This window comes from Phalangium opilio, unplaced genomic scaffold (assembly GCF_054372755.1).
Source record: "Phalangium opilio isolate 3A_F unplaced genomic scaffold, DU_Popi_V2 ptg000070l_1, whole genome shotgun sequence".
NCBI classification, from domain to species: Eukaryota; Metazoa; Arthropoda; class Arachnida; order Opiliones; family Phalangiidae; genus Phalangium; species Phalangium opilio.
The window spans coordinates 6,669,587-6,694,941 of NW_028324182.1; the positions used below are offsets into that span (position 1 = coordinate 6,669,587).

The window sequence follows — 25,355 nt, forward strand, 5'->3', positions numbered from 1 at the left end:
GAGAACAGAGTAATCTGGGCGCGCGTCAAAGTTCCGGACCCCCTCCCACGGGACAGAGGGGTATGAAAGAAGAGGCGAGTCATAGCGACACAGGTAAATAGGAATTACGTATTTTCGCCATCCCCGTCAGCAACGTCACCAAAACGTAGTTTAAGTGAGCCAATAAGATAATTTAAAATTTTCGTTACGTGTTGGAGGGAGGGGCTCTATACTGGGTGGTCTATGAGTCGGACTGAAGTAAATACTAAACGTTCTCCATTCCTACTTCTAAAATTAAATCTATCTCTGGTCTCACCAGGTCACCATACAAACTGCAGTGACATATAACAAACGTTCACGCCCACCCCACGGCCGACTTACTACTATTTCTTACAGAAATAAGGTGAATTAACGAAAAGAAGAAATTGCACCAAGTTTTCAGCTGCTATATTTCCTGAAGGATTGCCACTTAAGAATGGAATTATAGCAAATTTCATTTTATATTTAATGTTTCACATAATCACGTACATTGATTAATTTAAAAGAATCGACACAATTCGATTTAATATAATTTTTATTATAGAAAAATCACTTAAAAATTTCATATTACAAAAAAATCAATTTGCTACACATTATTTAACCACTATCAGTGATATTTTTCATGTTTTAACATCGTAAAAAAGTCTAACAAATCCGTATCGAATGCTGAAAGCAAATAAGCTACATATCACCTGAAAATAAAATTTAATATTAAGTACTTAATTAATGGGAGGAATAATAACAATTAAGAGGTGAATTAAAACCTGTATGACTAGAAGGCAAGATGTGAGGTTACTTTCACGCATTGGACCTAATATTTTCAAGCACAAATTAATTAGAGTCATATTTGTGCATTCGGAGAATTCTTTATCCTCTCCCAATCCTGATTCATATTCAATTAAACCGAAAAACGAAAACAACTTCAAAAAAGCCACGCCAAGAATAGAAAGACTCTTGGTTTTGAATTGGGATTTACTGGTATGTAATAAATCTGTTTCTTTATTGTACCTAATTAAAATTAATTAATTCATTGATTGAAATAATTTAAATTGAAGTTTAAAGGCCGACTTCCATCGAAAGGGGTTCTAGCGAACTGAAAACCGAGCATCGAGACTAACAATGGAGCGACCGTGCCGATTTTCGAATCCCCGCTTGGGTAAAAGATGGAAGGGTTCTAGCTAACTGAAAGCCGTGCAATGTGGTTCTAGCGAACTGAAGATACGCAATAGAGAATCTCCTTCAGGGGAAAGCAAATATTCGAGAGGAAATAAATTTAAAAGGATTTCTATTGTTCATCTTCAGTTCGCTAGAACCACATTGCACGTCTTTTAGTTAGCGAGAACCCTTCCAACTTTTGACCCAGCGGGGCTTCGAAAATCGGCACGGTCGCTTCATTGTTAGTCTCAATGCTCGGTTTTCAGTTCGTTAGAACCCTTTTCGCTGGAAGTCGGCCTTTAAGAGGGAAGGGATACTTAATCTTACTTTGGAAGTCGATGTCTAGGACACGGAACAAAGTGAAATATTTGCGGAATTGAGAAGAGAAAGTTAAATATTTGCGGTATAAAAAACAGCAGCATTGTTTTGCTAAAATGCCCCAGGATTCCAACAACTGCAAATGTCATACCAGCGAAATAACAATAGGTATCACCAACAAATACTCTCGATGGATACCAATTATGTAATAATAAAGCTAAAGTCGTCCCCAAGAATGTTGGCATAAAGTATAATGAAAATATATGAGCTTTGGAAAAATCCCCTAAAAATACATCGCACTTTCAATATATTGTTAAACACCTTACGGCAGAAGTGAGATGAGACTAGAAGTGAAGGGCTCTAGCATTGATAGTAGATCCTGGCACTAGTGAACAAATTTGAGGATTTTATGCCGTTTCCATGATAGCGCCTACGCTAGAGAGAAAAAAATTGGTCGAGTTCCAAAAACATTTCCTACCCCCCTTCCCCTCAACCTAAAGCCGCGGAACACGGACGCGGCTCCTTGAATCTAGTTCGGCCGTCTACCACCGCGAGCGTCTCACGTTTTGGAGGGGAAATTCAGAAACCGCCACCAGAGGGCCAACCGTTGGTGTGTTAAAAAGAATATTCACTTTCGCCAAGTGAAGAATTTGGTTAGCTCAGTACTTCTAGTCTTATCTCACTTCTACTTACGGTAAACTTTTTACCATATAATTCTATGATGTTAAAAGTTATAATTGATATCGCTATTACTGCTGATTGCCCAACTTCTAATCCATTTATACCAGCGAGTATATTAATGGCATTTGTACAAAAAACTGCCAGCATTCCCATATAGACGTAATATAATGGACCCAACCATAGGTCGTGACCGAGTAAGGATTGTAAAGGCTTTGGTATAATAATGGTTGTACCATTAAATGTTACGTAGTACACCATTAATAAAGGTAAAGAAGCCATTGTTGGCAGTAATAATTTGTGTCTCCATCTTAGGTCTAAAACGTCATCAGCGAAACCAAGTAAAAGCATACAACAAATTGATAGAAGTGCCGCTACAAGCTCAACAAACTGGAAAATGGTTTCACAGAGATTTGAAAAGGAAGTTCAAGACTAAATTAAAGGCTTTTTCATACCTCGTGATGAGGAAAATCGGTTTCAGATGAAAGATATTGAAAAAAAGGTACAGGTATGAACAGAAACATGATTATCAAGAATACCGATCCAACAATAACTCCCATGGCCTCTGGTCTATTTTAAATTTGAAAAGAGAGAATATGTATTGGAATTTAAGACTTGTTTTAATTTAAGAACTGAAGAATAGGTCGTGTTTTATGTAAATTTACATTTTTTGTGGTTTTCTTTTACTCATGTCAGTTCCAGCTAGACCAGCAGCTAGGAACATGTCAGAAAACTTGGGAATAATTCGATAACATATTACGAATCCCAAGACGGCCATGCAACAGTTAATCGAGAGTATTACCGAGAGGAACATTATGGTCAGCGAATAATTTAAATGAAAAACTATAATTATTGTAATTAATGATTAATTATAATGCCCAAATTTCATAGCGTCAGCATAGCGGGGATTCCGCGGAACACTATAGATAATATTATCGTCTGCTTACTCACTGTGTTTAAGGAATTTAGGGCGGGACATAATCATACAAATATTGTTAAAAAATTAATTTTGATGTATGACATTTATTTAAAGTTAACTGCGAAGTAATTATGCAATCTTGATTTCATTTATATGTAAATATTTTGGTTTTTCCAACTTGTTAAAACGTAATATTGTTGTAGTTGAACTTTGAACTTACCCGTTTTCACCCAGTCCTCTATTTTATCATCGGGTAAGCTGGAACAATATAAACTATCCGAAGATGATTTGGTTTCCCAAAGGTTTAACTCGGAACAAATTAATCTAGTTTCGAAAAAAGGTGAAGCCATTCTTAAAAAGTAGGCTAAACTTGATTTTGAAATAAGCGCGTGACAGTAATCACGTGACGGGATACTAAATGGTATCGCCAGGGCTGGGTATAACCTTAAGCTCTTTTCAAAAGTAGATTATAGGGTTCTAGCATAAGTTTATAAGATATGTTCTATAAGTATGTCACTACCCATACTTCGAAATGTTAGAGGCTTAATGAGAGCTAGTTCAAGAACGACGTGAGAATTGACTACACTCGGTTTTGCAGTCCATCCTCCTCTTTAGTCTGTACTAAGCCTTTGACAGGGCCTCACTAGGCGTCGCTTTCCGATAATCTATGACGTTTCACCTACGTCACTTCATGACAAGCTCTCATTAACGAGTGACACACTTATGGAACATCTTATAAACTTATGGTTCTAGCGTAATTCGCTTCTGGTTCTAGTGAAGAATGTAGATTTTTCTTGTCCAATTAATTTTTATCTATCTGATTTTTGGATTCAATTATTCTTTTATTTGCTCGTTTATTAAGAAAATCCCGTCAGGGATTTTCTATTTATACTCAATCCGAAATCATAATGTTAAACTCTATGGAGCTTAACATTATGAGGTGGAAAAATTTTTGCGAGTTAGACCCAAGGTTTCGCGACCAAGGGGGTACACTTTTTTCACAGCCTAACTTTACAGCACTAGCAAAGGCTGAAAAGGTATAGTATCTCATTTCTCGTAGTGTAAGGTTAACTTGGCCTTTTTCAAAAATAATATTTTTAAACCACGCGCTAGCTCACGCGCCAGCACGCGCTGAATTTCAATAAAAGTTTCAATTCAAATCTCGCGCTTAATTTCACCATTTTGATTCTCTAATTAAGTTCACGTGATTTTTTTAAAACTTTTTGGGCCTATTTTTTGTCTTTCTAAGCCTAATGTTAAATGATCACAAAGAAATAGTTGGAGAATTTTTATAATTTTCACATGGTTTCAACCAACGAATATTTAGCATAGTGTGTTTTTATACAGTGCATTGTAATATCCGACCATTCCAATTTCCAAATGTAAGTTACGATTTAGTGAAATAATTAGTCTTAAAAAATTGGACGATTGAGTTTGACTATTCCAGAACTAATTTATTCCCAAATAACGTTTCTCCCCAAAAAGGGACAGATATTATACAAAAAAGAGTTTTGCTTCGCAGTCCTTAAAAAACTGCATTTATACACAATCCGCGACACTTTTTCAAACCCACAAAGGGCCAGAAACTAGAAATTATTATACTGTATGTATTGCAATTTGAAATGAAGTTTAATCGATATGAGAAATTTGGTTTTAATTGCGTAGTTCAAACATTTGTTATGATTAGAAATTTTACAACAAAAACGGGTATAAATGCGGCGTTTTGGAACAAAGAGCTAAATCAAGGACGATTATGACTCGAGTTCGAATTGAAGTTTAAAACTTATACAAGATGTAACAACACACATTTGAACATCTTTTTTGAATGTATGATAAAGGTCAGAAATACTACACTGCTTTTAAAGCCACAAATCAGAATGTGGAACCTCATTTTAGGAGTAGTAAAGCGACATTTTACTCGAAATAAGTGTTCTTCTTATCTGTTCCACCCTGAAAAATTAAAATGCTAAGAGCTCATTTTGTATTTTTTCGCCTTAATTATTTGACAGGGATAAGTTTTTACGGGAACAGATTCTATATAATTTCATACGTGAAAATCTAAGCTCCCTTTATCTCGAAACGCCGCATTTATACCCGTTTTTGTTGTAAAATTTCTAATCATAACAAATGTTTGAACTACGCAATTAAAACCAAATTTCTCATATCGATTAAACTTCATTTCAAATTGCAATACATACAGTATAATAATTTCTAGTTTCTGGCCCTTTGTGGGTTTGAACAAGTTGGGAAAACCAAAATATTACCTCTCCGTGTCAAGAGGTCTACTACTACAAACTTATTTACCTAGATATGGAATTATTTCTTTTTTTTTTTTTAAGTAAAAATTTACGAAATATTGAAGCAGTATTCCAAACATAGCGAATGTACAGTAAAGCAGACGACATTTTACATCCAATAAGGATAAATCTTGGACACATGGAAATCAGTCAATGGGGAAAAGAACAGGAAATGAAGTCTGCGCTTCAGCTGTTTAGCCTATATTCTGATAGCTACATTCACAACTGGTTTGCAGTGTAAACACTATCGTCTCGTCTCACCTCAACAATATTCTTAGTTTGCCAACATGAATGTTAACGTTAAATAACACCAAAGCTAAATTGTAGCTAGACGCACTAATAGTCAATGCGCACCATAAAGAGAATAATAAGTCTGTAGCTACTACCCGTTCACCATTAGCCCTTTTACTAATTAAATTGCCACCATGATCTTTTCTTCCATTGTAAAATCTTTACATGATTATTTAAGAGTGTATTTAACTTTCGGCTCACTCTGAACCGTTGATGTCTCTTCATTACAGACACGAAAATCAAAGCCACAAGTTTACTTCACCTCAGGCCTCAATTATTCACTCTTTATTTCTCTAAGCCTATTGCGGATAATACTTGTAATACCCGCCGGAGTCTAGGTCTTAGTTTTCTTCATGAAATCACTAAACCAAGGATTATTCTATATACAGATGTAGTATAGCTTAAGCAATATGTAAACAGCCATTTCAAATAACAATATTAAAAAAAATCTTTGGAATATCAAAATGAAACAGAGCTTTAAAGCTACAAAAGTACTTAATGCATCATAATTACGAAAAATACTTCCACATATTCACTTTATATTATGGAAAAAGGGAATATTAAGGTTCTGTATGATTTCTTAACACATCAACACAAGGCTAACTGCTTACGCGACGCACTAGTGTAACAATGGACGGACACACACAGACACAAGGAGTATAAACCCATTAGTGGAAGCAGTATTTTTTTTCCATAACAATCTCGCTTATGTTTATCCTCTCTAAACTTCGCTAAAAACGTATTACTACTACGTAAAATATTAATAGACAGGCAAGGATTGATACCATTAAAGAAGGAGCGCAATATTATCCATATTTTCATTTCATATACAGAGAAAAGAAATTATTATGTTTCTGAGAGGAGCTTCCCATTTTGGTTGTTGTTTTGAAAAATACATCGCAATGCACGGGCCTTGATAGATATAGGAGGCAATGAATGAAATATATCGCATGCAAGGGCCTTGGCAGATATAGGAGGCGATGATAATCTCTCTCTTTGCACGAGAGTATTATCTTTAATATTTAAATAAATATAATTATTTTTAATTATTTTAATCTTCAATAATTAACATTAATAATAGTTAAATCGTTTAAAATAAAGTTATACCTATTATCATCTCACACTTTGCTAATATTGACGTTTAAAGCGAAGGGTACCCCTCTTGCCCACATTCTTCAAATTTTGGGGTATATATACGATTCGTTTCCATTATAATAGTAAGGAAAAAGCGCAATTGCGAAAACCTTTGGTGGCGATCCCACCTTAGGGAGGCTAGACGTTTCTCGTAACCCTAGCTGATCGCCGCGTATATCCTAAAACCAAACGATGATAATGAAGTAGAAGCCAATGATACAGATTGGTGTCTATGTGGAATAGACGGAAGACCAGTGGATGGTGGTGTTAGAAGCCAGTGTAAGTGCAGACTGGTGTCAATGTGGGATTGACAAAAAACAGAAGATGGTGGTGATTAGAAGCCAGTATGTACAGACTGGTGTCCAAGTGGAATGGACGAAGACCAGAAGATGGTGGTGATTAGAAGCCATTATGTACAGACTGGTGTCCATGGGGATGGATGAAGAACAAAATATGGTGGTGATTAGAAGCCAGTAAGAACAGACTGGTGTCTGTGTGGGATGGACAAAGACTAGAAGATGGTGGTGTGAGAACTCAAGTAGAGGAGCCATTTCCGTGACTGCGAAAGCAGTTCGGAAATGGCGAACACGTTTGCTCCGATACGCAAACTGCGAACGCGGTCACGTGGGTGTAACAACGGACAGACAGACAGACACACAGACAGACAGACACACACACACACACACACACACACACACACAGACACGGCCGTTACAGAACCTCTCCTGGACTACGTCACACGGAGAGGTAAAAAGTGTCGCGGATTGTGTATAAATGCAGTTTTTTAAGGACTGCGAAGCAAAACTCTTTTTTGTATAATTGTTTAATTTGTTACCTTATTTTTCCATTTTTTGTTAATTGTTTTATTGTTATTTATGTTTTTTTATCGTGTTTTATGCTGTTTTATTCTATTTTAAGCTGTTTAATGTGTGTTTATGCTGTTTTATTGTGTTTTTATGCTGTTTTATTCTGTTTTAAGCAGTTTTATTGTATGTTTTCGCTGTTTTATTGTGTTTATGCTGTTTAAAGTGTGTTTATGCTGTTTAATGTGTGTCTATGATGTTTTATTGTGTTTTTATGCTGTTTTATGCTGTTCTATGCTGTTTTATGCTGTTCTATGCTGTTTTAACGTGTTTTATTGTAGTTTTTGTGTGTTTTATTGTAGTTTCTGTGTTTTATTGTAGTTGTTGTGTGTTTTATTGTAGTTTTTGTGTGTTTTATTGTAGTTTTTGTGTTTTATTGTAGTTTCTGTGTGTTTAATTGTAGTTTCTGTGCGATTTATTGTAGTTTTTGTGTGTTTTATTGTAGTTTTTGTGTGTTTTATTGTAGTTTTTGTGTGTTTTATTGTAGTTTCTGTGTGTTTTATTGTAGTTTCTGTGCGTTTTATTGTAGTTTTTGTGTGTTTTATTGTAGTTTTCGTGTGTTTTATAGTAGTTTGTGTGCGTTTTATTGTAGTTTCTGTGTGTTTTATTGTAGTTTCTGTGTGTTTTATTGTAGTTTCTGTGTGTTGTATTGTAGTTTCTGTGTGTTTTATTGTAGTTTCTGTGCGTTCTATTGTAGTTTTTGTGCGTTTTATTGCAGTTTCTGTGTGTTTTATTGTAGTTTCTGTGCGTTTTATTGTAGTTTTTGTGTTTTATTGTAGTTTTCGTGCTAATTAAAACATTCCAAGTAATAATACAAGTGTTTTTGTCGATAATGAGTTAAAAATGAACTTTTCTAATTTCAAAGAAAAATTCAAGCATCTGCCACATTATGAGCCTATTCACGTCTTCTTCCCAGTGCCAAGCAGAGGGGACGGGATCGACGCCATTCAGTGATAAAAGAGGGCTTCTCATATCACACGCCGCGAGCAAGTTTCAACAAGTTTACTTTTTGTTTTTATATCTATATACTTTTGTTTATACTTCATAAATGTACTATAGAATAAATAAATTGTTCGTCGATTTTATGAATCTCATTTTTTATTCCTTTTCTTGTCAATTAAGTTACAGCAGGCATATATAGGATTTTAAAATGCATTAATTAGATTAAAAAGGATTGGGAATATGGGTTAGCACTGTTAAAGGCAGCGCGTCGAGGGGCTATTCACTAATGAAAATTTTATGGGTGATTTTTCTTCACGCTTTTAAAAAGGCGAGGGGCTACTCACTAAAAACTCGTTAGCGATTTTAAACGGGATTGGGATTGTGGGTAACTTAGGGGCTACGGGTTGTTATTATTTTACTAGTTATGAACGGATTATTAAGCATTCACACATTTGCCGCTAGGGGAGCTGCAAACGTAGTTACGTATTTACTGACATCTAAAACATGATAAAATTCTGCTAGACATTCGTGTAAGCAATAGATCGTTCATAAATTGCCGCTAGGGACGCTGTGTACGTAGTTACGTATTTACTGACATCTAAAACATGATAAAATTCAGCTAGACCTTCGTGTAAGCAATACATAGTTCATAAATTGCCGCTAGGGGCGCTGTGTACGTAGTTACGTATTTACTGACATCTAAAACATGATAAAATTCTGCTAGGCATTCGTGTTAACAAAAGATAGTTCATAAATTGCCGCTAGGGGCGCTTTATACGTAGTTACGTATTTACTGACATCTAAAACATGAATAAATTTGCCGCTAGGGGCGCTGTATTCGTAGTTACGTATATACTGACATCTAATACACGAAGAAATTTGCCGCTAGGGGCGCTGTCTATAATATTATATAGGCCTAATGGTGTGTTCTCTAATTTGAATTAGCGCCCACGTCACACTTCGAAGCGCCCCCAACGACGGAATTTACTATAAAACTCGGACACTACTTGTCCAGGTTTCTTTTCTCTCTGCGCCGGCGACCAGTCAACATCGTTCCTTGATCAGCTCCTCGTAATCCTGACTTTCGAAGGCAGTATTGGATGGAAAGCCACGTTTTACGCCGACTCTAAGCTCTCCGCCATTGAATGTCCATTAGAACGTTGAAATCAACGCGAAAGGTTAAGCCTAGTACGGTATGTGTGAAAGTCTTTCAATAATCCAAAGCCATCCAGCTAGCAATTTATTATTTTATTTAATCCTAGAGTTTAAATTATTTAGGTAGAGTTAATTGTTAGTTGATTGTTAGTTAATTATGTTTATTTATTGAAAATTAACTACAATATGAAGAAATTTCCAGACACGAGGTCAGTTTAACGAGGCTTAATTTAGAACATCTTAAATCAAGTACTTGGGCTCATATTAGGGGAAATTTAATTCCTTATCTATTTTAAATAATAAACCTCGACTGTTTGCAAATTAGGCTTTTAACGGCGCGAAAACATATTACCTGAAATGAGTAACGTATGGTTTAACGGGGCTAGATAAGGTTGCACTAGGCTAGGCTAAACCTTTTATAAAAATTTATCCGGGCCTGACACTAATCTCTAAGGTTTTACTTTATGCCGTCGTTTTAATTTAAATTAACGAGGGTATTTTAGAATTATTACGCGTAAATTATAGATTTGAGATTATAAAATGTCATTCGTGGCTGTATTTAATTATCTTAGATAATGAACTACGGTCTATTTAATAAATTGAATGGTTTAAATTAATTAAGGTTAACTGTTAATAAGTTATCATTAATTATGGAGATTAAGTCAATTTAATAATTTTAAAATGAGCCACGAACGCGTAGTTAAGGCTTGAGATTTTTAATTATATTTCACGGGAATATTTTACGTAGTTTTTTCTTAAATTATTTTAATCTATGGTATTGTTTCCGTGAGTTTTTATTTTGTTGGCACCTTGAGTAGCCGTTTAATTCGGATATGGAAATTTCTTAAAATTTAGTGCAGTTCTTACATTATATTTATGGGAATATTTTACTTGGTATTTTTTTCTTAAATTATTATTTTGCTAGGACCTTAGAGTAGCCCTTTAATTCTGATTTGGCTTAATATTTAGTGTGAATTTTAAATTTTGTTTTTGGGAATATCTTACAAAGTTTTTCTTCAATAATTTAGGGAAACAAAACCATAGATTAAAATTATTTTTTGTTAGGCCCCTCTAATTCTTATTAATATTTGTTATTAATATATTTTCATTTTTAGACTCGATGACGTTCTTGGATATTCTGTTGCTGGTCATTCGGAGAAGTTTCCTAGCAGATGATTTCAACCTTTGTTAGAGACGCTCATTCCATATGACATCTTACTTGGATTTGCGATACAAGATGTTTTCAAACCTGTGGTGGCCTGCATATCATTCTCTACAACGATGCGATGAACATCACCGAATCTAGAAAATTCAATTTTTTATTAGAATTATATTTGCAGCTACTTAATTTCTTTTTACACGTTCAAATTTCTATTTACTGAACACTTTATATTATTTTTTGTTGAAAATTTTTGTAAACACCTTATTTTTTACTTTTTGTTCAATAAATTATGCCTTAAACCACTTTTTTTGTTTTCTTAAAAATAATTTGATTAAGAGGGAAGGTTTGAATTTTTTAGCTCTAAACAGATAGCCCATTTTTGGGGACCCTCTTTTAAGGTTTTTTTAGCTTATACTAGAAAATAAAACGATCAAAGCCTAAAACAAGCTTAAATTGTCTTAAAAAATAAGCCTAAAACAAGCTTAAATTGTCTTAAAAAGTAAAAAAAAAGCCTAAAAAGGGCCTCAAAATACTACCCTAAGTCCAGACCCTAAAAAATTCAAGCCATCCCCAATATCGAAACTTTTTAAAGAAAACAAAGAACGTGAGGCAAGGCAAAAAATTTTTATTGAGAAAAAAACAATTAAGGAGTTTACAAAAATTTTCTACAAAAAAATATTTAAAGCGTTCCATAAAATAAAATTTAACCGCAAAAAATTAAATGAGGTAGCCTAGTTAACCGATTAAATTTAAAAATAAAATAAAGTTATCTGGCGGAAAAACTTCACGGTCCAATCAGTTCGAAGGCCTCGTGTTTCGCAAATCCAAGAAAGATGTCATCTGGATTGAGGGTCCTTAACATCGGATGAACTTCCAAGTCTACTTGAAAACGTCTCTGAATGACCAGCAACAATTTATCCAAGAAAATCATTCTCGTCTAAAAATTAAAATAAATTAATTAAAAATATTAAAGCAATGCCTAATTTTAAAATAAGTGCTACTTTAAGCCTAACAAAATAATAATTTACCGAAATAATCCCATAAATTTAAATAATTAGCGAAATACTGGCGATATATTGCTAAGAAATTTTCCTTTAATAATCCAAGTTAAATTTCTTAAGCCTTGTTCAAATGTCTTACCCTCGTGGTCGTGGTTTATTTAATTTTAATTCAAAATTTTTATTTAATAGACTGGATTTACGAAAATCATAATAATTAACTGCCTGTTTCATTAAAACTACTTAATTTATTAAAACAATAAGCTATTTAAAAAAGGCTTACATTTGCTGCGCATTAACAGGTTTGTTCATTCCAACATGGCCTCGCTGAATCGATTCCAAAAGAACATTCAATGGCGGAAAACAGCTCTAGATTCTGAATTTATTCCTTGACGGCGAAAAGAAAAATGGTTGATCGTCGGCGAAAGGCCTGATTTCCAAGAGCTGAGCAGGAAACGATCTTGACTCCACGATGCCAATCGAAGAAAGAAATTTCGGACGGTTACTCAAGAACAAAGTTCTCTCTCGCAAGATTTACGCCCTCAAGACGTTAAAAGCAGACGACACTAATCGGTGTAAATTCAACCAAGGAATAATGCCGTTTTTCCGTTGGCCTATTCCATGGAGTAATTTTCTTGGAGCGAGAAGGAAACTTTCTTTAAAATTCCATAAAAATTGGTGTCTCCTACAATATTGCTCCATACCTTCCATTGTCCTTTTCCATGGAGTAATTTTCTTGGAGCGAGAAGGAAACTCTCTTCAAAATTGCAAAAAATTTGGTGTCTCCTAAATTATTGCTCCATACCTTCCATTGTCCTTTTCCATGGAGTAATTTCATTGGAGCCCAAATTACTCCATGGAATAGGCCAACGGAAAAACGGTATTACTCCTTGGTTGAATTTACAACTATTAGTGTCGTCTGCTTTTAACGTCTTGAGGGCGTAAATCTTGCGGGAGAGAACTTTGTTCTTGAGTAACCGTCCGAAATTTCTTTCTTCGATTGGCATCGTGGAGTCAAGATCGTTTCCTGCTCAGCTCTTGGAAATCAGGCCTTTCGCCGACGATCAACCATTTTTCTTTTCGCCGTCAAGGAATAAATTCAGAATCTAGAGCTGTTTTCCGCCATTGAATGTTCTTTTGGAATCGATTCAGCGAGGCCATGTTGGAATGAACAAACCTGTTAATGCGCAGCAAATGTAAGCCTTTTTTAAATAGCTTATTGTTTTAATAAATTAAGTAGTTTTAATGAAACAGGCAGTTAATTATTATGATTTTCGTAAATCCAGTCTATTAAATAATAATTTTGAATTAAAATTAAATAAACCACGACCACGAGGGTAAGACATTTGAACAAGGCTTAAGAAATTTAACTTGGATTATTAAAGGAAAATTTCTTAGCAATATATCGCTAGTATTTCGCTAATTATTTAAATTTATGGGATTATTTCGGTAAATTATTATTTTGTTAGGCTTAAAGTAGCACCTATTTTAAAATTAGGCATTGCTTTAATATTTGTAATTAATTTATTTTAATTTTTAGACGCGAATGATTTTCTTGGATAAACTGTTGCTGGTCATTCAGAGACGTTTTCAAGTAGACTTGGAAGTTCATCCGATGTTAAGGACCCTCAATCCAGATGACATCTTTCTTGGATTTGCGAAACACGAGGCCTTCGAACTGATTGGACCGTGAAGTTTTTCCGCCAGATAACTTAATTTTATTTTTAAATTTAATCGGTAACTAGCCTACCTCATTTAATTTTTTGCGGTCAAATTTTATTTTATGGAACGCTTTAAATATTTTTTTGTAGAAAATTTTTGTAAACTCCTTAATTGTTTTTTTCTCAATAAAAATTTTTTGCCTTGCCTCACGTTCTTTGTTTTCTTTAAAAAGTTTCGATATTGGGGATGGCTTGAATTTTTTAGGGTCTGGACTTAGGGTAGTATTTTGAGGCCCTTTTTAGGCTTTTTTTTACTTTTTAAGACAATTTAAGCTTGTTTTAGGCTTATTTTTTAAGACAATTTAAGCTTGTTTTAGGCTTTGATCGTTTTATTTTTTAGTATAAGCTAAAAAAACCTTAAAAGAGGGTCCCCAAAAATAGGCTATCTGTTTAGAGCTAAAAAATTCAAACCTTCCCTCTTAATCAAATTATTTTTAAGAAAACAAAAAAAGTGGTTTAAGGCATAATTTATTGAACAAAAAGTAAAAAATAAGGTGTTTACAAAAATTTTCAACAAAAAATAATATAAAGTGTTCAGTAAATAGAAATTTGAACGTGTAAAAAGAAATTAAGTAGCTGCAAATATAATTCTAATAAAAAATTGAATTTTCTAGATTCGGTGATGTTCATCGCATCGTTGTAGAGAATGATATGCAGGCCACCACAGGTTTGAAAACATCTTGTATCGCAAATCCAAGTAAGATGTCATATGGAATGAGCGTCTCTAACAAAGGTTGAAATCATCTGCTAGGAAACTTCTCCGAATGACCAGCAACAGAATATCCAAGAACGTCATCGAGTCTAAAAATGAAAATATATTAATAACAAATATTAATAAGAATTAGAGGGGCCTAACAAAAAATAATTTTAATCTATGGTTTTGTTTCCCTAAATTATTGAAGAAAAACTTTGTAAGATATTCCCAAAAACAAAATTTAAAATTCACACTAAATATTAAGCCAAATCAGAATTAAAGGGCTACTCTAAGGTCCTAGCAAAATAATAATTTAAGAAAAAAATACCAAGTAAAATATTCCCATAAATATAATGTAAGAACTGCACTAAATTTTAAGAAATTTCCATATCCGAATTAAACGGCTACTCAAGGTGCCAACAAAATAAAAACTCACGGAAACAATACCATAGATTAAAATAATTTAAGAAAAAACTACGTAAAATATTCCCGTGAAATATAATTAAAAATCTCAAGCCTTAACTACGCGTTCGTGGCTCATTTTAAAATTATTAAATTGACTTAATCTCCATAATTAATGATAACTTATTAACAGTTAACCTTAATTAATTTAAACCATTCAATTTATTAAATAGACCGTAGTTCATTATCTAAGATAATTAAATACAGCCACGAATGAAATTTTATAATCTCAAATCTATAATTTACGCGTAATAATTCTAAAATACCCTCGTTAATTTAAATTAAAACGACGGCATAAAGTAAAACCTTAGAGATTAGTGTCAGGCCCGGATAAATTTTTATAAAAGGTTTAGCCTAGCCTAGTGCAACCTTATCTAGCCCCGTTAAACCATACGTTACTCATTTCAGGTAATATGTTTTCGCGCCGTTAAAAGCCTAATTTGCAAACAGTCGAGGTTTATTATTTAAAATAGATAAGGAATTAAATTTCCCCTAATATGAGCCCAAGTACTTGATTTAAGATGTTCTAAATTAAGCCTCGTTAAACTGACCTCGTGTCTGGAAATTTCTTCATATTGTAGTTAATTTTCAATAAATAAACATAATTAACTAACAATCAACTAACAATTAACTCTACCTAAATAATTTAAACTCTAGGAGTAAATAAAATAATAAATTGCTAGCTGGATGGCTTTGGATTATTGAAAGACTTTTACACATACCGTACTAGGCTTATCCTTTCGCGTTGATTTCAACGTTCTAATGGACATTCAATGGCGGAGAGCTTAGAGTCGGCGTAAAACGTGGCTTTCCATCCAATACTGCCTTCGAAAGTCAGGATTACGAGGAGCTGATCAAGGAACGATGTTGCCTGGTCGCCGGCGCAGAGAGAAAAGAAATCTGGACAAGTACTGTCCGAGTTTTATAGTAAATTCCGTCGTTGGGGGCGCTTCGAAGTGTGACGTGGGCGCTAATTCAAATTAGAGAACACACCATTAGGCCTATATAATATTATAGACAGCGCCCCTAGCGGCAAATTTCTTCATGTATTAGATGTCAGTATATACGTAACTACGAATGCAGCGCCCCTAGCGGCAAATTTATTCATGTTTTAGATGTCAGTAAATACGTAACTACGTATACAGCGCCCCTAGCGGCAATTTATGAACTATCTTTTGTTAACACGAATGTCTAGCAGAATTTTATCATGTTTTAGATGTCGGTAAATACGTAACTACGTACGCAGCGCCCCTAGCGGCAATTTATGAACTATGTATTGCTTACACGAAGGTCTAGCAGAATTTTATCATGTTTTAGATGTCAGTAAATAGTAACTACGTATACAGCGTCCCTAGCGGCAATTTATGAACTATCTATTGCTTACACGAATGTCTAGCAGAATTTTATCATGTTTTAGATGTCAGTAAATACGTAACTACGTTTGCAGCTCCCCTAGCGGCAAATGTGTGAATGCTTAATAATCCGTTCATAACTAGTAAAATAATAACAACCCGTAGCCCCTAAGTTACCCACAATCCCAATCCCGTTTAAAATCGCTAACGAGTTTTTAGTGAGTAGCCCCTCGCCTTTTTAAAAGCGTGAATAAAAATCACCAATAAAATTTTCATTAGTGAATAGCCCCTCGACGCGCTGCCTTTAACAGTGCTAAAGTGATTACCGGGAACCTCTAATTAACCCATATTCCCAATCCTTTTTAATCTAATTGATGCATTTTAAAATCATATATATGCCTGCTGTAACTTAATTGAAAAGGAATAAAAAATGAGATTCATCAAATCGACGAACAATTTATTTATTCTATAGTACATTTATGAAGTATAAACAAAAGTATATCGATATAAAAACAAAAAGTAAACTTCGTGGAAACTTGCTCGCGGCGTGTGATATGAGAAGCCCTCTTTTATCACTGAATGGCGTCGATCCCGTCTCCTCTGCTTGGCACTGGGAAGAAGACGTGAATAGGCTCATAATGCGGCAGATGCTTGTATTTTTCTTTGAAATTAGAAAAGTTAATTTTTAACTCATTATCGACATAAACACTAGTATTAATACTTGGAATGTTTTAATTAGCACGGAAACTACAATAAAACACAAAAACTACAATAAAACACAAAAACCACAATAAAACGCACAGAAACTACAATAAAACACAAAAACTACTATAAAACACACAAAAACTACAATAAAACACACAAAAACTACAATAAAACGCACAGAAACTACAGTAAAACACACAGAAACTGCAATAAACACACAAAAACTACAATAAAACACGATAAAACAGCATAGAACACAATAAAACAGCATAGAACAACATAAACCACAGTAAAACAGCATAAAAACACAATAAACAGTATAAAACACAATAAAACAACATAGACACATTAAATAGCGTGAACACACTTTAAACAGCATAGAAACAAAATAAAACAGCGAAAACATACAATAATACAGCTTAAAACAGAATAAAACAGCATAAAAACACAATATAACAGCATAAACACACATTAAACAGCTTAAAACAGAATAAAACAGCATAAAAACACAATAAAACAGCATAAACACACATTAAACAGCTTAAAACAGAATAAAACAGCATAAAAACACAATAAAACACACAAAAACTACAATAAATCGCACAGAAACTACAATAAATCGCACAGAAACTACAATAAAACACACAAAAACTACAATAAAACACACAAAAACTACAATAAAACACGATAAAACAGCATAGAACAGCATAAAACAGAATAAAAACACAATAAAACAGCACAAAACACAATAAAACAGCATCGAACAATATAAACCACAGTAAAACAGCATAAAAACACAATAAACAGTATAAAACACAGTAAAACATCATAGACACACATTAAACAGCATAAACACACATTAAACAGCATAAACACACTTTAAACAGCATAAACACACTTTAAACAGCATAGAAACACAATAAAACAGCGAAAACATACAATAATACAGCTTAAAACAGAATAAAACAGCATGAAAACACAATAAAACAGCATAAAAACGCAATAAAACAGCATAAACACACATTAAACAGCATAAAAACACAATAAAACGCACAGAAACTACAATAAAACACACAAAAACTACAATAAATCGCACAGAATCTACAATAAAACACACAAAAACTACAATAAAACACGATAAAACAGCATAGAACAGCATAAAACAGAATAAAAACACAATAAAACAGCACAAAACACAATAAAACAGCATCGAACAATATAAACCACAGTAAAACAGCATAAAAACACAATAAACAGTTTAAAACATAATAAAACATCATAGACACACATTGAACAGCATAAACACACTTTAAACAGCATAGAAACACAATAAAACAGCTTAAAACAGAACAAAAAAGCATAAAAACACAATATAACAGCATAAACACACATTAAACAGCTTAAAACAGCATAAACACACATTAATCAGCTTAAAACAGCATAAACACACATTAATCAGCTTAAAACAGCATAAAAACACAATAAAACAGCATAAAACACAATAAAACAGCATAAAACACAATGAAACAGCATAGAACAACTTAAACCACAATAAAACAATTAACAAACAAGTTGGAAAAACCAAAATATTACCTCTTTGAGTCAAGAGGACTACTTACAAACTTATTTACCTAGATAAGGAGTTAAATCTCTCTTTTTTTGAAGTAAAAATTTTCGAATTATTAAAGCAGTATTCCAAGCATAGAGAATATATAGTAAAGCAGATGACATTTTACATCCAACAAGAATGTGCCTTGGACACATGAAATCAGTCAATGGGCAAAAAACAGGAAATTAAATGTATAACTTTGAGAGAAATATAACCTTTATGTGTTTGAAAAGGCCAAGTTGTCTGCGCCTCAACTGTTAACCCTATATTCTCATAGATACATTCACAACTGGTTTTGAAGTATAAACACTATTGTCTCGTTTCACCTCATATATATTTTTAGTTTGCCAACGCGAGTGTTAACGTTAAATATCACTAAAGCTGATTTGTGGTTAGACGCAACGAAAGTCAATGCGCACCATAACAAGATTGAAAACTCCGAAGCTACAACAAAGAGAGTATAGGGGAGGAGTTGAAGCTCCCCCGCTCCACAAGGCTAAATTACAATGTTGCCCCTAAATTATACTAGTGGTACGAGGGAGTTTCCGGCTCAGTCGCGCCACCTACGATACCATTTAACGGAAATGCCTCGGTACTGCGCATTGAAGATGCGCGGTAGAAAAGAGCAACAAGATTTTCCCCTCTTTCCACTCCTCCCCTATACTCTCTTTGCTTTCACTGATCTAATTGCCACCATCGTGCTTACTTCTATTATAAAAACTAGACCTTATTTAAACGTGTACTTATCTTTCGGTTCACTCTGAACCGTTAATGTCTCTTTATTACAGACAAGAAAATCAACACCCATAATTTACTAAATCTCGGCTCTCAATTATTTCCTCTTTGGTTCACTAAGCCTAAGCCTATTACGGATAATCCTCCATTGACTCGCCGTAGTTCAGGCCTTAGCTTTCTTTTCGTAATCACTATAGCAAGGATTATTCTATATACAGATGTAGGCCTAGTATAGCTTAAGTAATAAATAAACAACCATTTCAAATAATAATATTAAAAAATATCCTTGGAATATCAAAATGAAACAGAGCTTTAAAGCTACAAAACTACTAAAGGCATCGTACTTACGAAAAATATTTCCATATATTCACTTTATATTATGAAAAAAGGGAATATTGAGGTTCTGTAGGATTTCTTTACACATCAACACAAGGCGAACTGCTAACGCGGCGCACTAGTTTAACAACGGACAGACACACACATAGACTGTTTTTTAACCCTTTTCGTATTAACTTTGATTTGAGAAACAAGATTATCTTAAATACTAAAATAAATATAATTATTATTAAACATTTTTATTTAACGTTAACACTCATGTTGGCTAACTAGGAATATCGTTGAGGTGAAACGAGACAATAGTGTTTACACTGCAAACCAGTTGTGAATGTAGTTATGAGAATACAGGGTTAACAGTTGAGGCGTAGACAATTGGGCCGTTTCAAACACATAAAGGTTATATCTCTCCTAAAGTTATACACTTAATTTCCTGTTTTTTTCCCATTGACTGATTTTCCATGTGTCCAAGACATATCTTTATTGGATGTAAAATGTCGTCTGCCTTACAGTATATTCGCTATGCTTGGAATACTGCTTTAATAATTCGTAAATTTTTACTTCAAAAAAAAGAGAAATAATTCTATATCTAGGTTAATAAGTTTGTAGTAATAGTTATCCTCTTGACTCGGAGAGGTAAGTTTTTGGTTTTATCCACTTGTTTATTGGTTATATTTTTTCCTAATATCCGGTTCACCGTATCCAAAGATAATTTAGAAGGGGAGTAGAAGGGGTAGTTTGGAATGTAGCGCAACGTCGTCTGCTAAACTTTATCTAGGCAGGTCGATTTCCGGTATGATGCGTTTGTAACAGAGAGATTTTAGAGCATGTGACCGGGAACTCGCCTACCCCAAAAAGCTCAACACGACATCTTGTTTGGGCGTCATCAAGTTTAATAGAGTCAAAGGGGGCGTCCTCCACTCCTCTTCTAAATTCTCTCTGCCGTATCCAAGCCTTCTACTCCCCCTCTTTCCACCTCTTATTAAAGTCAGTGATGCCAGATTGAGGGAAATTTCCCATATCTAGGGAAATTTTGACTCCTAAAAACGGTGAAAAGGGAAAAGGGAAATTCCACCAAAAATTTGCTAAATCTAGGGAAATTCCACGGGAAGAAATTTTTAATTCAAAGTCAACAATATCAGCATAAAAAATTAAACAACTTCATCAAATTGACTTATAGGGAAACAGCATGAAGCGGTTTTTGACCTTCTAGTGACGTCACGCCCGGAAGCCGCGACCTCTGGATTTGTTTTTATTTAATGGCCGCCATGTTGTATGTGAATTATTGTTAAAAAGCACCTTATAAATATAGTGGAAGACATGGCAAATCAACAAATTAATTTCGATAAATCAGATTATTTAGAAACTTTAGCCGAAACAACTAAAAAAAGGTATAGGCCTATAGAAAAAATTTCATTGGTTAATTATGAGGATCCTTACTGTAAAAATACGGTAAATTGGAGCCAAGGCTTAAATGATTACCCGGCCATAACGTCCCAAAAGTTGATAAATCCAAGGTTTTTTTACCTTGATTTCTTATTATTCTTGGAATTCTAAAGAATTTCTCACGACTTTCAGCAACAGCTTTGCTTTTACACTCAAAAACGCAACAGTATAGCACCATCTTTCGAGAGTTCAATGTATTTTTGTAGAGGGCGACACATACAATATGGCGGCCGATTCAAAATTCAAATCGGGCGGTAAAAAATTACAAACCGGTGACGTCACTGAATTGTTCGTGCTGTTAATTACGTCCTATTAATTACGTTGGATTCACATTAGATGGCAGCCCTGCTACAAGTTTTCGTATTTCCAAACATTGAATTATCGAAAGTCGTCTGCTAAATAACTGACCCTTTGTGGCCGTTACGAAAATACATCGCTAAAAATAGTTGAAATGCTATAATTCTATCATTTTCTATGCGCGGAATCTGGCAACCCTGAACTAGGGAAATTTTGGACCAAAAAGGGAAATTTTAAGGGTTGGAAAGGGAAATTCCATTTTTCCCACCTGGCATCACTGATTAAAGTTAGTCACAAAAAAGATGGCAGGTTGTTTAGACTCAATACAAATTCAACGACCAGAATGGCTGGATTTAGGCGAAAAACGAAATGCTATCGCTTCTATAGCTGCTGGAGCATTAGTAAGTTAAATTTAAATCATTTAATCAAAGTAATGAAGGCAGAGATCGTTTGAAGCGCGAAATTGTATTGACAGTTTTTAAGCCTTGGCTCTGGCAACTTCCTCTAGCTTATTTTATTGTTGTTCCTCCCTCATTAGTGTTATGATTACATGTTTGATTGAATTAAAACATTTTAGTTTTCTATCGGATGGTGGATTATAATTGATATTGCCGCGGTTTTCCCATCTTCCGATAAATTTGATCATGCTTATCATGTTTGTGGAGTTATGGGGACACTCTCCCTCTTTATGTAAGTGCAATTTAGTAGATTGGAATCATAGAATAGGAAAGGGTTAAGTTTGAAAATAGCTTATTAAACACCTTATTTATTAGGATTAACGCAGTCTCCACTGGTCAAGTATCTGGGGATGCATACACCAATGGGTGTATTGGTCAGAGAGGTACCTTTTAAACCTCTTTTTAAATTATTAATTAAAACCCTAATTAATTAATGAAATATTTTGTTTTTAAGGGGCTAGAGTTTGGCTTTTCTTAGGATTTTTGTTGGGATTTGGTTCAGTTATTGCTTCAAGCTGGATATTATTTGGGGCCTACGTTATCCCAGGTATATTATATAAGTTGCCTTTTTTCTATAAATTTAATCAACAAATTTTATAATTAAATATTTAATTAGCCAAAGATGAACAATGGCCAGGTGTAGCAGTGTTTTTACAAAATGCTTTCATATTTGCCGGGTAATTATTATTAGACTTATTTTTATAAGGTCAGGGGTTAAATTAGATGTAAATTTTCATTCCAGGGCACTCATTTTTAAGTTTGGAAGAACAGAAGACTTATGGGGTTAATTTAATACTAAAGTTATTACCCGTAATTGATGGCATTTTCACCTCTTTTTTGTAAAATATACTTTAAAATACCTTAAATTATGTTTGTTCTTCTAAAGAAAAAATAAAATATTACTTAGTTTAATTTTTTTTTTGTAATGTCAAAATGATGTTTCCATCTATGTAATTTCTAGATCTCTTTAATAAAAATGTTTTTATAATAGAAAAATGTCAAAAATTATTTTGCCTAGGCCTATATTAAAAAAAATGCACCACTTTGGTTTTTCGAAAAAAAAAAGATAAAAAAAAAAAAGAATTTCCCTGATTTTTTCTATTGGCGAAATGGCCAGTTTTGGTTATATAGAGTTTTGGTCATATAAATAGTTGAAATTATGGATAGTTGATCTTATGTTGCCGATATTTTCTGTTGGCGAAATGGCCAGTTTTGGTTATATAGTATTTTCATGGATAAAGAAAAGAATGCGCGTGCGGAAATTTGTTTTCACGCTATAGCATCGGCAACTCCCTATTTCGAACGACAGCTTATTCTGTATATACTCTGTTACAACATCGGTTGTCAGCACGCGCAAAGCTAGGTCTGTATGTAACCTAGCTTTGCGCGTTCTAACAACTCATCTTGTAACAGACTATATACAGAATAAGCTGTCGTTCGAGATAGGGAGTTGCCGATCCTGTCGCGTGAAAACAAATTTCCTCACGCGCATTCTTTATCCATGGTATTTTGGTCATATAAATAGTTGGAATTCTAGGAAAGCGATAGCTCTCTTAGATAAGACTTCATACTGCTCTTAATGTATAAGGAGGGTTTTTTGTTTGGATGTAACATTTTTCGTATTGTTTCAACTGTTTTGAAAATATTCCTCAGAACTATAATTCGGGCCCTCAATATGTGGTTAAAATTTCAAAAAGATCCACCCATTAGTTAATTTTATAAAAAATAAAGTTGCTAAGGGTGGTTTTCATTTCAATAAAATTAGTCAGTGTTTTTGGTGAAAACGTTCAAATTTTCCCATAGAAATAACGTGGGAGTTTTTCTCCATTTTACCCATTTTGTCGCAACCGTTTTGAAATGAAATATTCGTTTGTTACGTTTGGGAACGGTTTTATATCAAAATATAAACCTTTTTCTATGACCATTTTTATTATGGATAGTTGATCTTATGTTGCCGATATTTTCTATTGGCGAAATGGCCAGTTTTGGTTATATAGTACTTTGGTCATATAAACAGTTGGAATTATGGATAGTTGATCTTATGACGCCAGACTCTCATAATCCCTACTATCACTCCTCCACGTCAGTTTAATCTTTTTAGGCAAGAGGCGACCGATAAAGTTTTGCTTTACGTTTGATTACTATTTAAATTAAATTAAACTAATATAAATTAGTGCAAAAATTGGAATATAACGCGAGTAACTTCTTTCAAAGTACTTAACAGTACTAGTACAATTACTACCGGTTTAGATATTCCAGTTTAAAATTATAGACCAAGGCTTAACGTGCAGAAGACTTATAAAGTTTGGGAATTCTAATTTCTAAAACCCGCTTGTCAATTTAATTTCTTCAGTTTGTAAGTACGAATTTAATTAACTTTTATCTGACTTTAAAACTCAGTTTTTGAAAGTTAAAACGCGTTTATTTTTTAAGTTTAACGATATAAATATGGATTCAGCTCTTCTTGAGCCATCATTATATTCAGTTAAAGCCATAGCAGTCTTGGATAATGACGGCAATCGTATCTTGGCAAGATATTACGACAACACTTTCCCCACAACAAAGGAACAAAAAGCTTTTGAAAGAAATCTCTTCAACAAAACACACAGAGCTAATGCTGAAATTGTCATGTTGGAAGGATTAACATGCGTGTATCGAAGCAGCGTTGATTTATTCTTCTATGTCATGGGAAGCAGCCATGAAAATGAGTTAATGTTGGCCAGCGTTTTAAACTGCCTGTATGAAGCTGTGGGCCAAATATTAAGGAAAAACGTTGAGAAACGTTCTCTCTTGGAAAATCTTGATGTTGTAATCCTGGCATTGGATGAAATTTGTGACGGAGGAGTTATTTTAGAAGCTGATGCAAATATGGTTGTCCAACGTGTTGCTCTAAGAGTTGATGATATCCCATTAGGAGAACAAACTGTTGCCCAAGTTTTACAGTCAGCCAGAGACCAATTAAAATGGTCATTATTAAAATAATTAACACATTTATGTATCCTTTTTGTTAATCAGGTCCAAAAAATAAATATTAAATTCCAAAAAAAAAACTTAAATAAATAAATGGGAGTTTCTTCATATTTTAATTATGTTTGTTTTAATCAGATTGCAGCCTTTAAAGGAACTAAATTTAATTTTGAAAAATTAAGGTTCCATTTTAAAATTCCAGTTATGTAAAGGTTTCTCTATGAAATTTGGTTAGCACAATCAGGGAGCACAAATCCAAAGGAGAGTCAAAGTTAGAAGGGGGAAGGTACTTTATAACCGCCGGGCACCATGGTTCTCACGCGCACCTACCTCGCGCACACGTGATCCTTTGCGAGGGAAATTCAAAAAGGGTATACCCGAATATACGGTTAGAGAGAAAGAGAGAGGGGGAATTAGCAGCATGCGGCAGAGTAGGGCCGAAAAACTCGGCCTCGGCCGTAATAACGTAAACAAACTTCTCTGATTTTTTTCTCTCTCGATTGCGCATGTGCGCCACGCTCCTAGAGAGCCAGTGGCACTGGTAACGTTTTTGAAAGGGGGGCTGACGGAGAATTTGGTCTCTCCGGCTCTCCTCTATTTTTGTGCTCACTGGCACAATAAGCATATATATAATATTATGATTCTT

The 25,355-nt window shown here is 34.0% G+C and overlaps 3 protein-coding genes and 2 long non-coding RNA genes across 6 annotated transcripts; 3 read left to right on the forward strand and 2 right to left on the reverse strand.

Annotated features, from left to right (window-relative positions):
• Positions 1-535: 535 nt before the first annotated feature.
• On the reverse strand, positions 536-3,434 carry Alg7 (Alg7 dolichyl-phosphate N-acetylglucosaminephosphotransferase). Its single transcript, XM_089842788.1, has 6 exons — positions 2,835-3,434; positions 2,625-2,739; positions 2,199-2,559; positions 1,501-1,774; positions 783-1,026; positions 536-710 (listed from the first exon to the last, which is right to left on the reverse strand). Exons 1-6 carry the CDS (start codon positions 2,981-2,983, stop codon positions 639-641), a joined length of 1,215 nt encoding a protein of 404 aa, XP_089698914.1. The 5' UTR covers positions 2,984-3,434; the 3' UTR covers positions 536-638.
• A 19-nt stretch (positions 3,435-3,453) lies between these two features.
• LOC149661313 (uncharacterized) lies at positions 3,454-8,767 on the forward strand. Its single transcript, XR_016368834.1, has 2 exons — positions 3,454-4,470; positions 8,539-8,767. It is a non-coding gene; the product is annotated as an uncharacterized LOC149661313 (long non-coding RNA).
• Positions 8,768-16,603: 7,836 nt separating this feature from the next.
• Positions 16,604-20,216, reverse strand: LOC149661314 (uncharacterized). Of its 2 annotated transcripts, none has more exons than XR_016368836.1 (2): positions 18,496-20,216; positions 16,604-16,820 (listed from the first exon to the last, which is right to left on the reverse strand). It is a non-coding gene; the product is annotated as an uncharacterized LOC149661314 (long non-coding RNA). The 2 variants fall into 2 exon arrangements; XR_016368835.1 differs by having other exon boundaries at positions 18,484-20,216.
• A 1,298-nt stretch (positions 20,217-21,514) lies between these two features.
• On the forward strand, positions 21,515-22,738 carry LOC149661315 (transmembrane protein 50A). Its single transcript, XM_089842792.1, has 6 exons — positions 21,515-21,685; positions 21,862-21,974; positions 22,058-22,125; positions 22,197-22,289; positions 22,359-22,419; positions 22,485-22,738. Exons 1-6 carry the CDS (start codon positions 21,587-21,589, stop codon positions 22,528-22,530), a joined length of 480 nt encoding a protein of 159 aa, XP_089698918.1. The 5' UTR covers positions 21,515-21,586; the 3' UTR covers positions 22,531-22,738.
• Positions 22,739-23,803: 1,065 nt separating this feature from the next.
• Positions 23,804-24,828, forward strand: zetaCOP (COPI coat complex subunit zeta). The gene is made up of 2 exons (XM_089842793.1): positions 23,804-24,098; positions 24,176-24,828. Exon 2 carries the CDS (start codon positions 24,191-24,193, stop codon positions 24,722-24,724), a length of 534 nt encoding a protein of 177 aa, XP_089698919.1. The 5' UTR covers positions 23,804-24,098; positions 24,176-24,190; the 3' UTR covers positions 24,725-24,828.
• Positions 24,829-25,355: the final 527 nt, after the last annotated feature.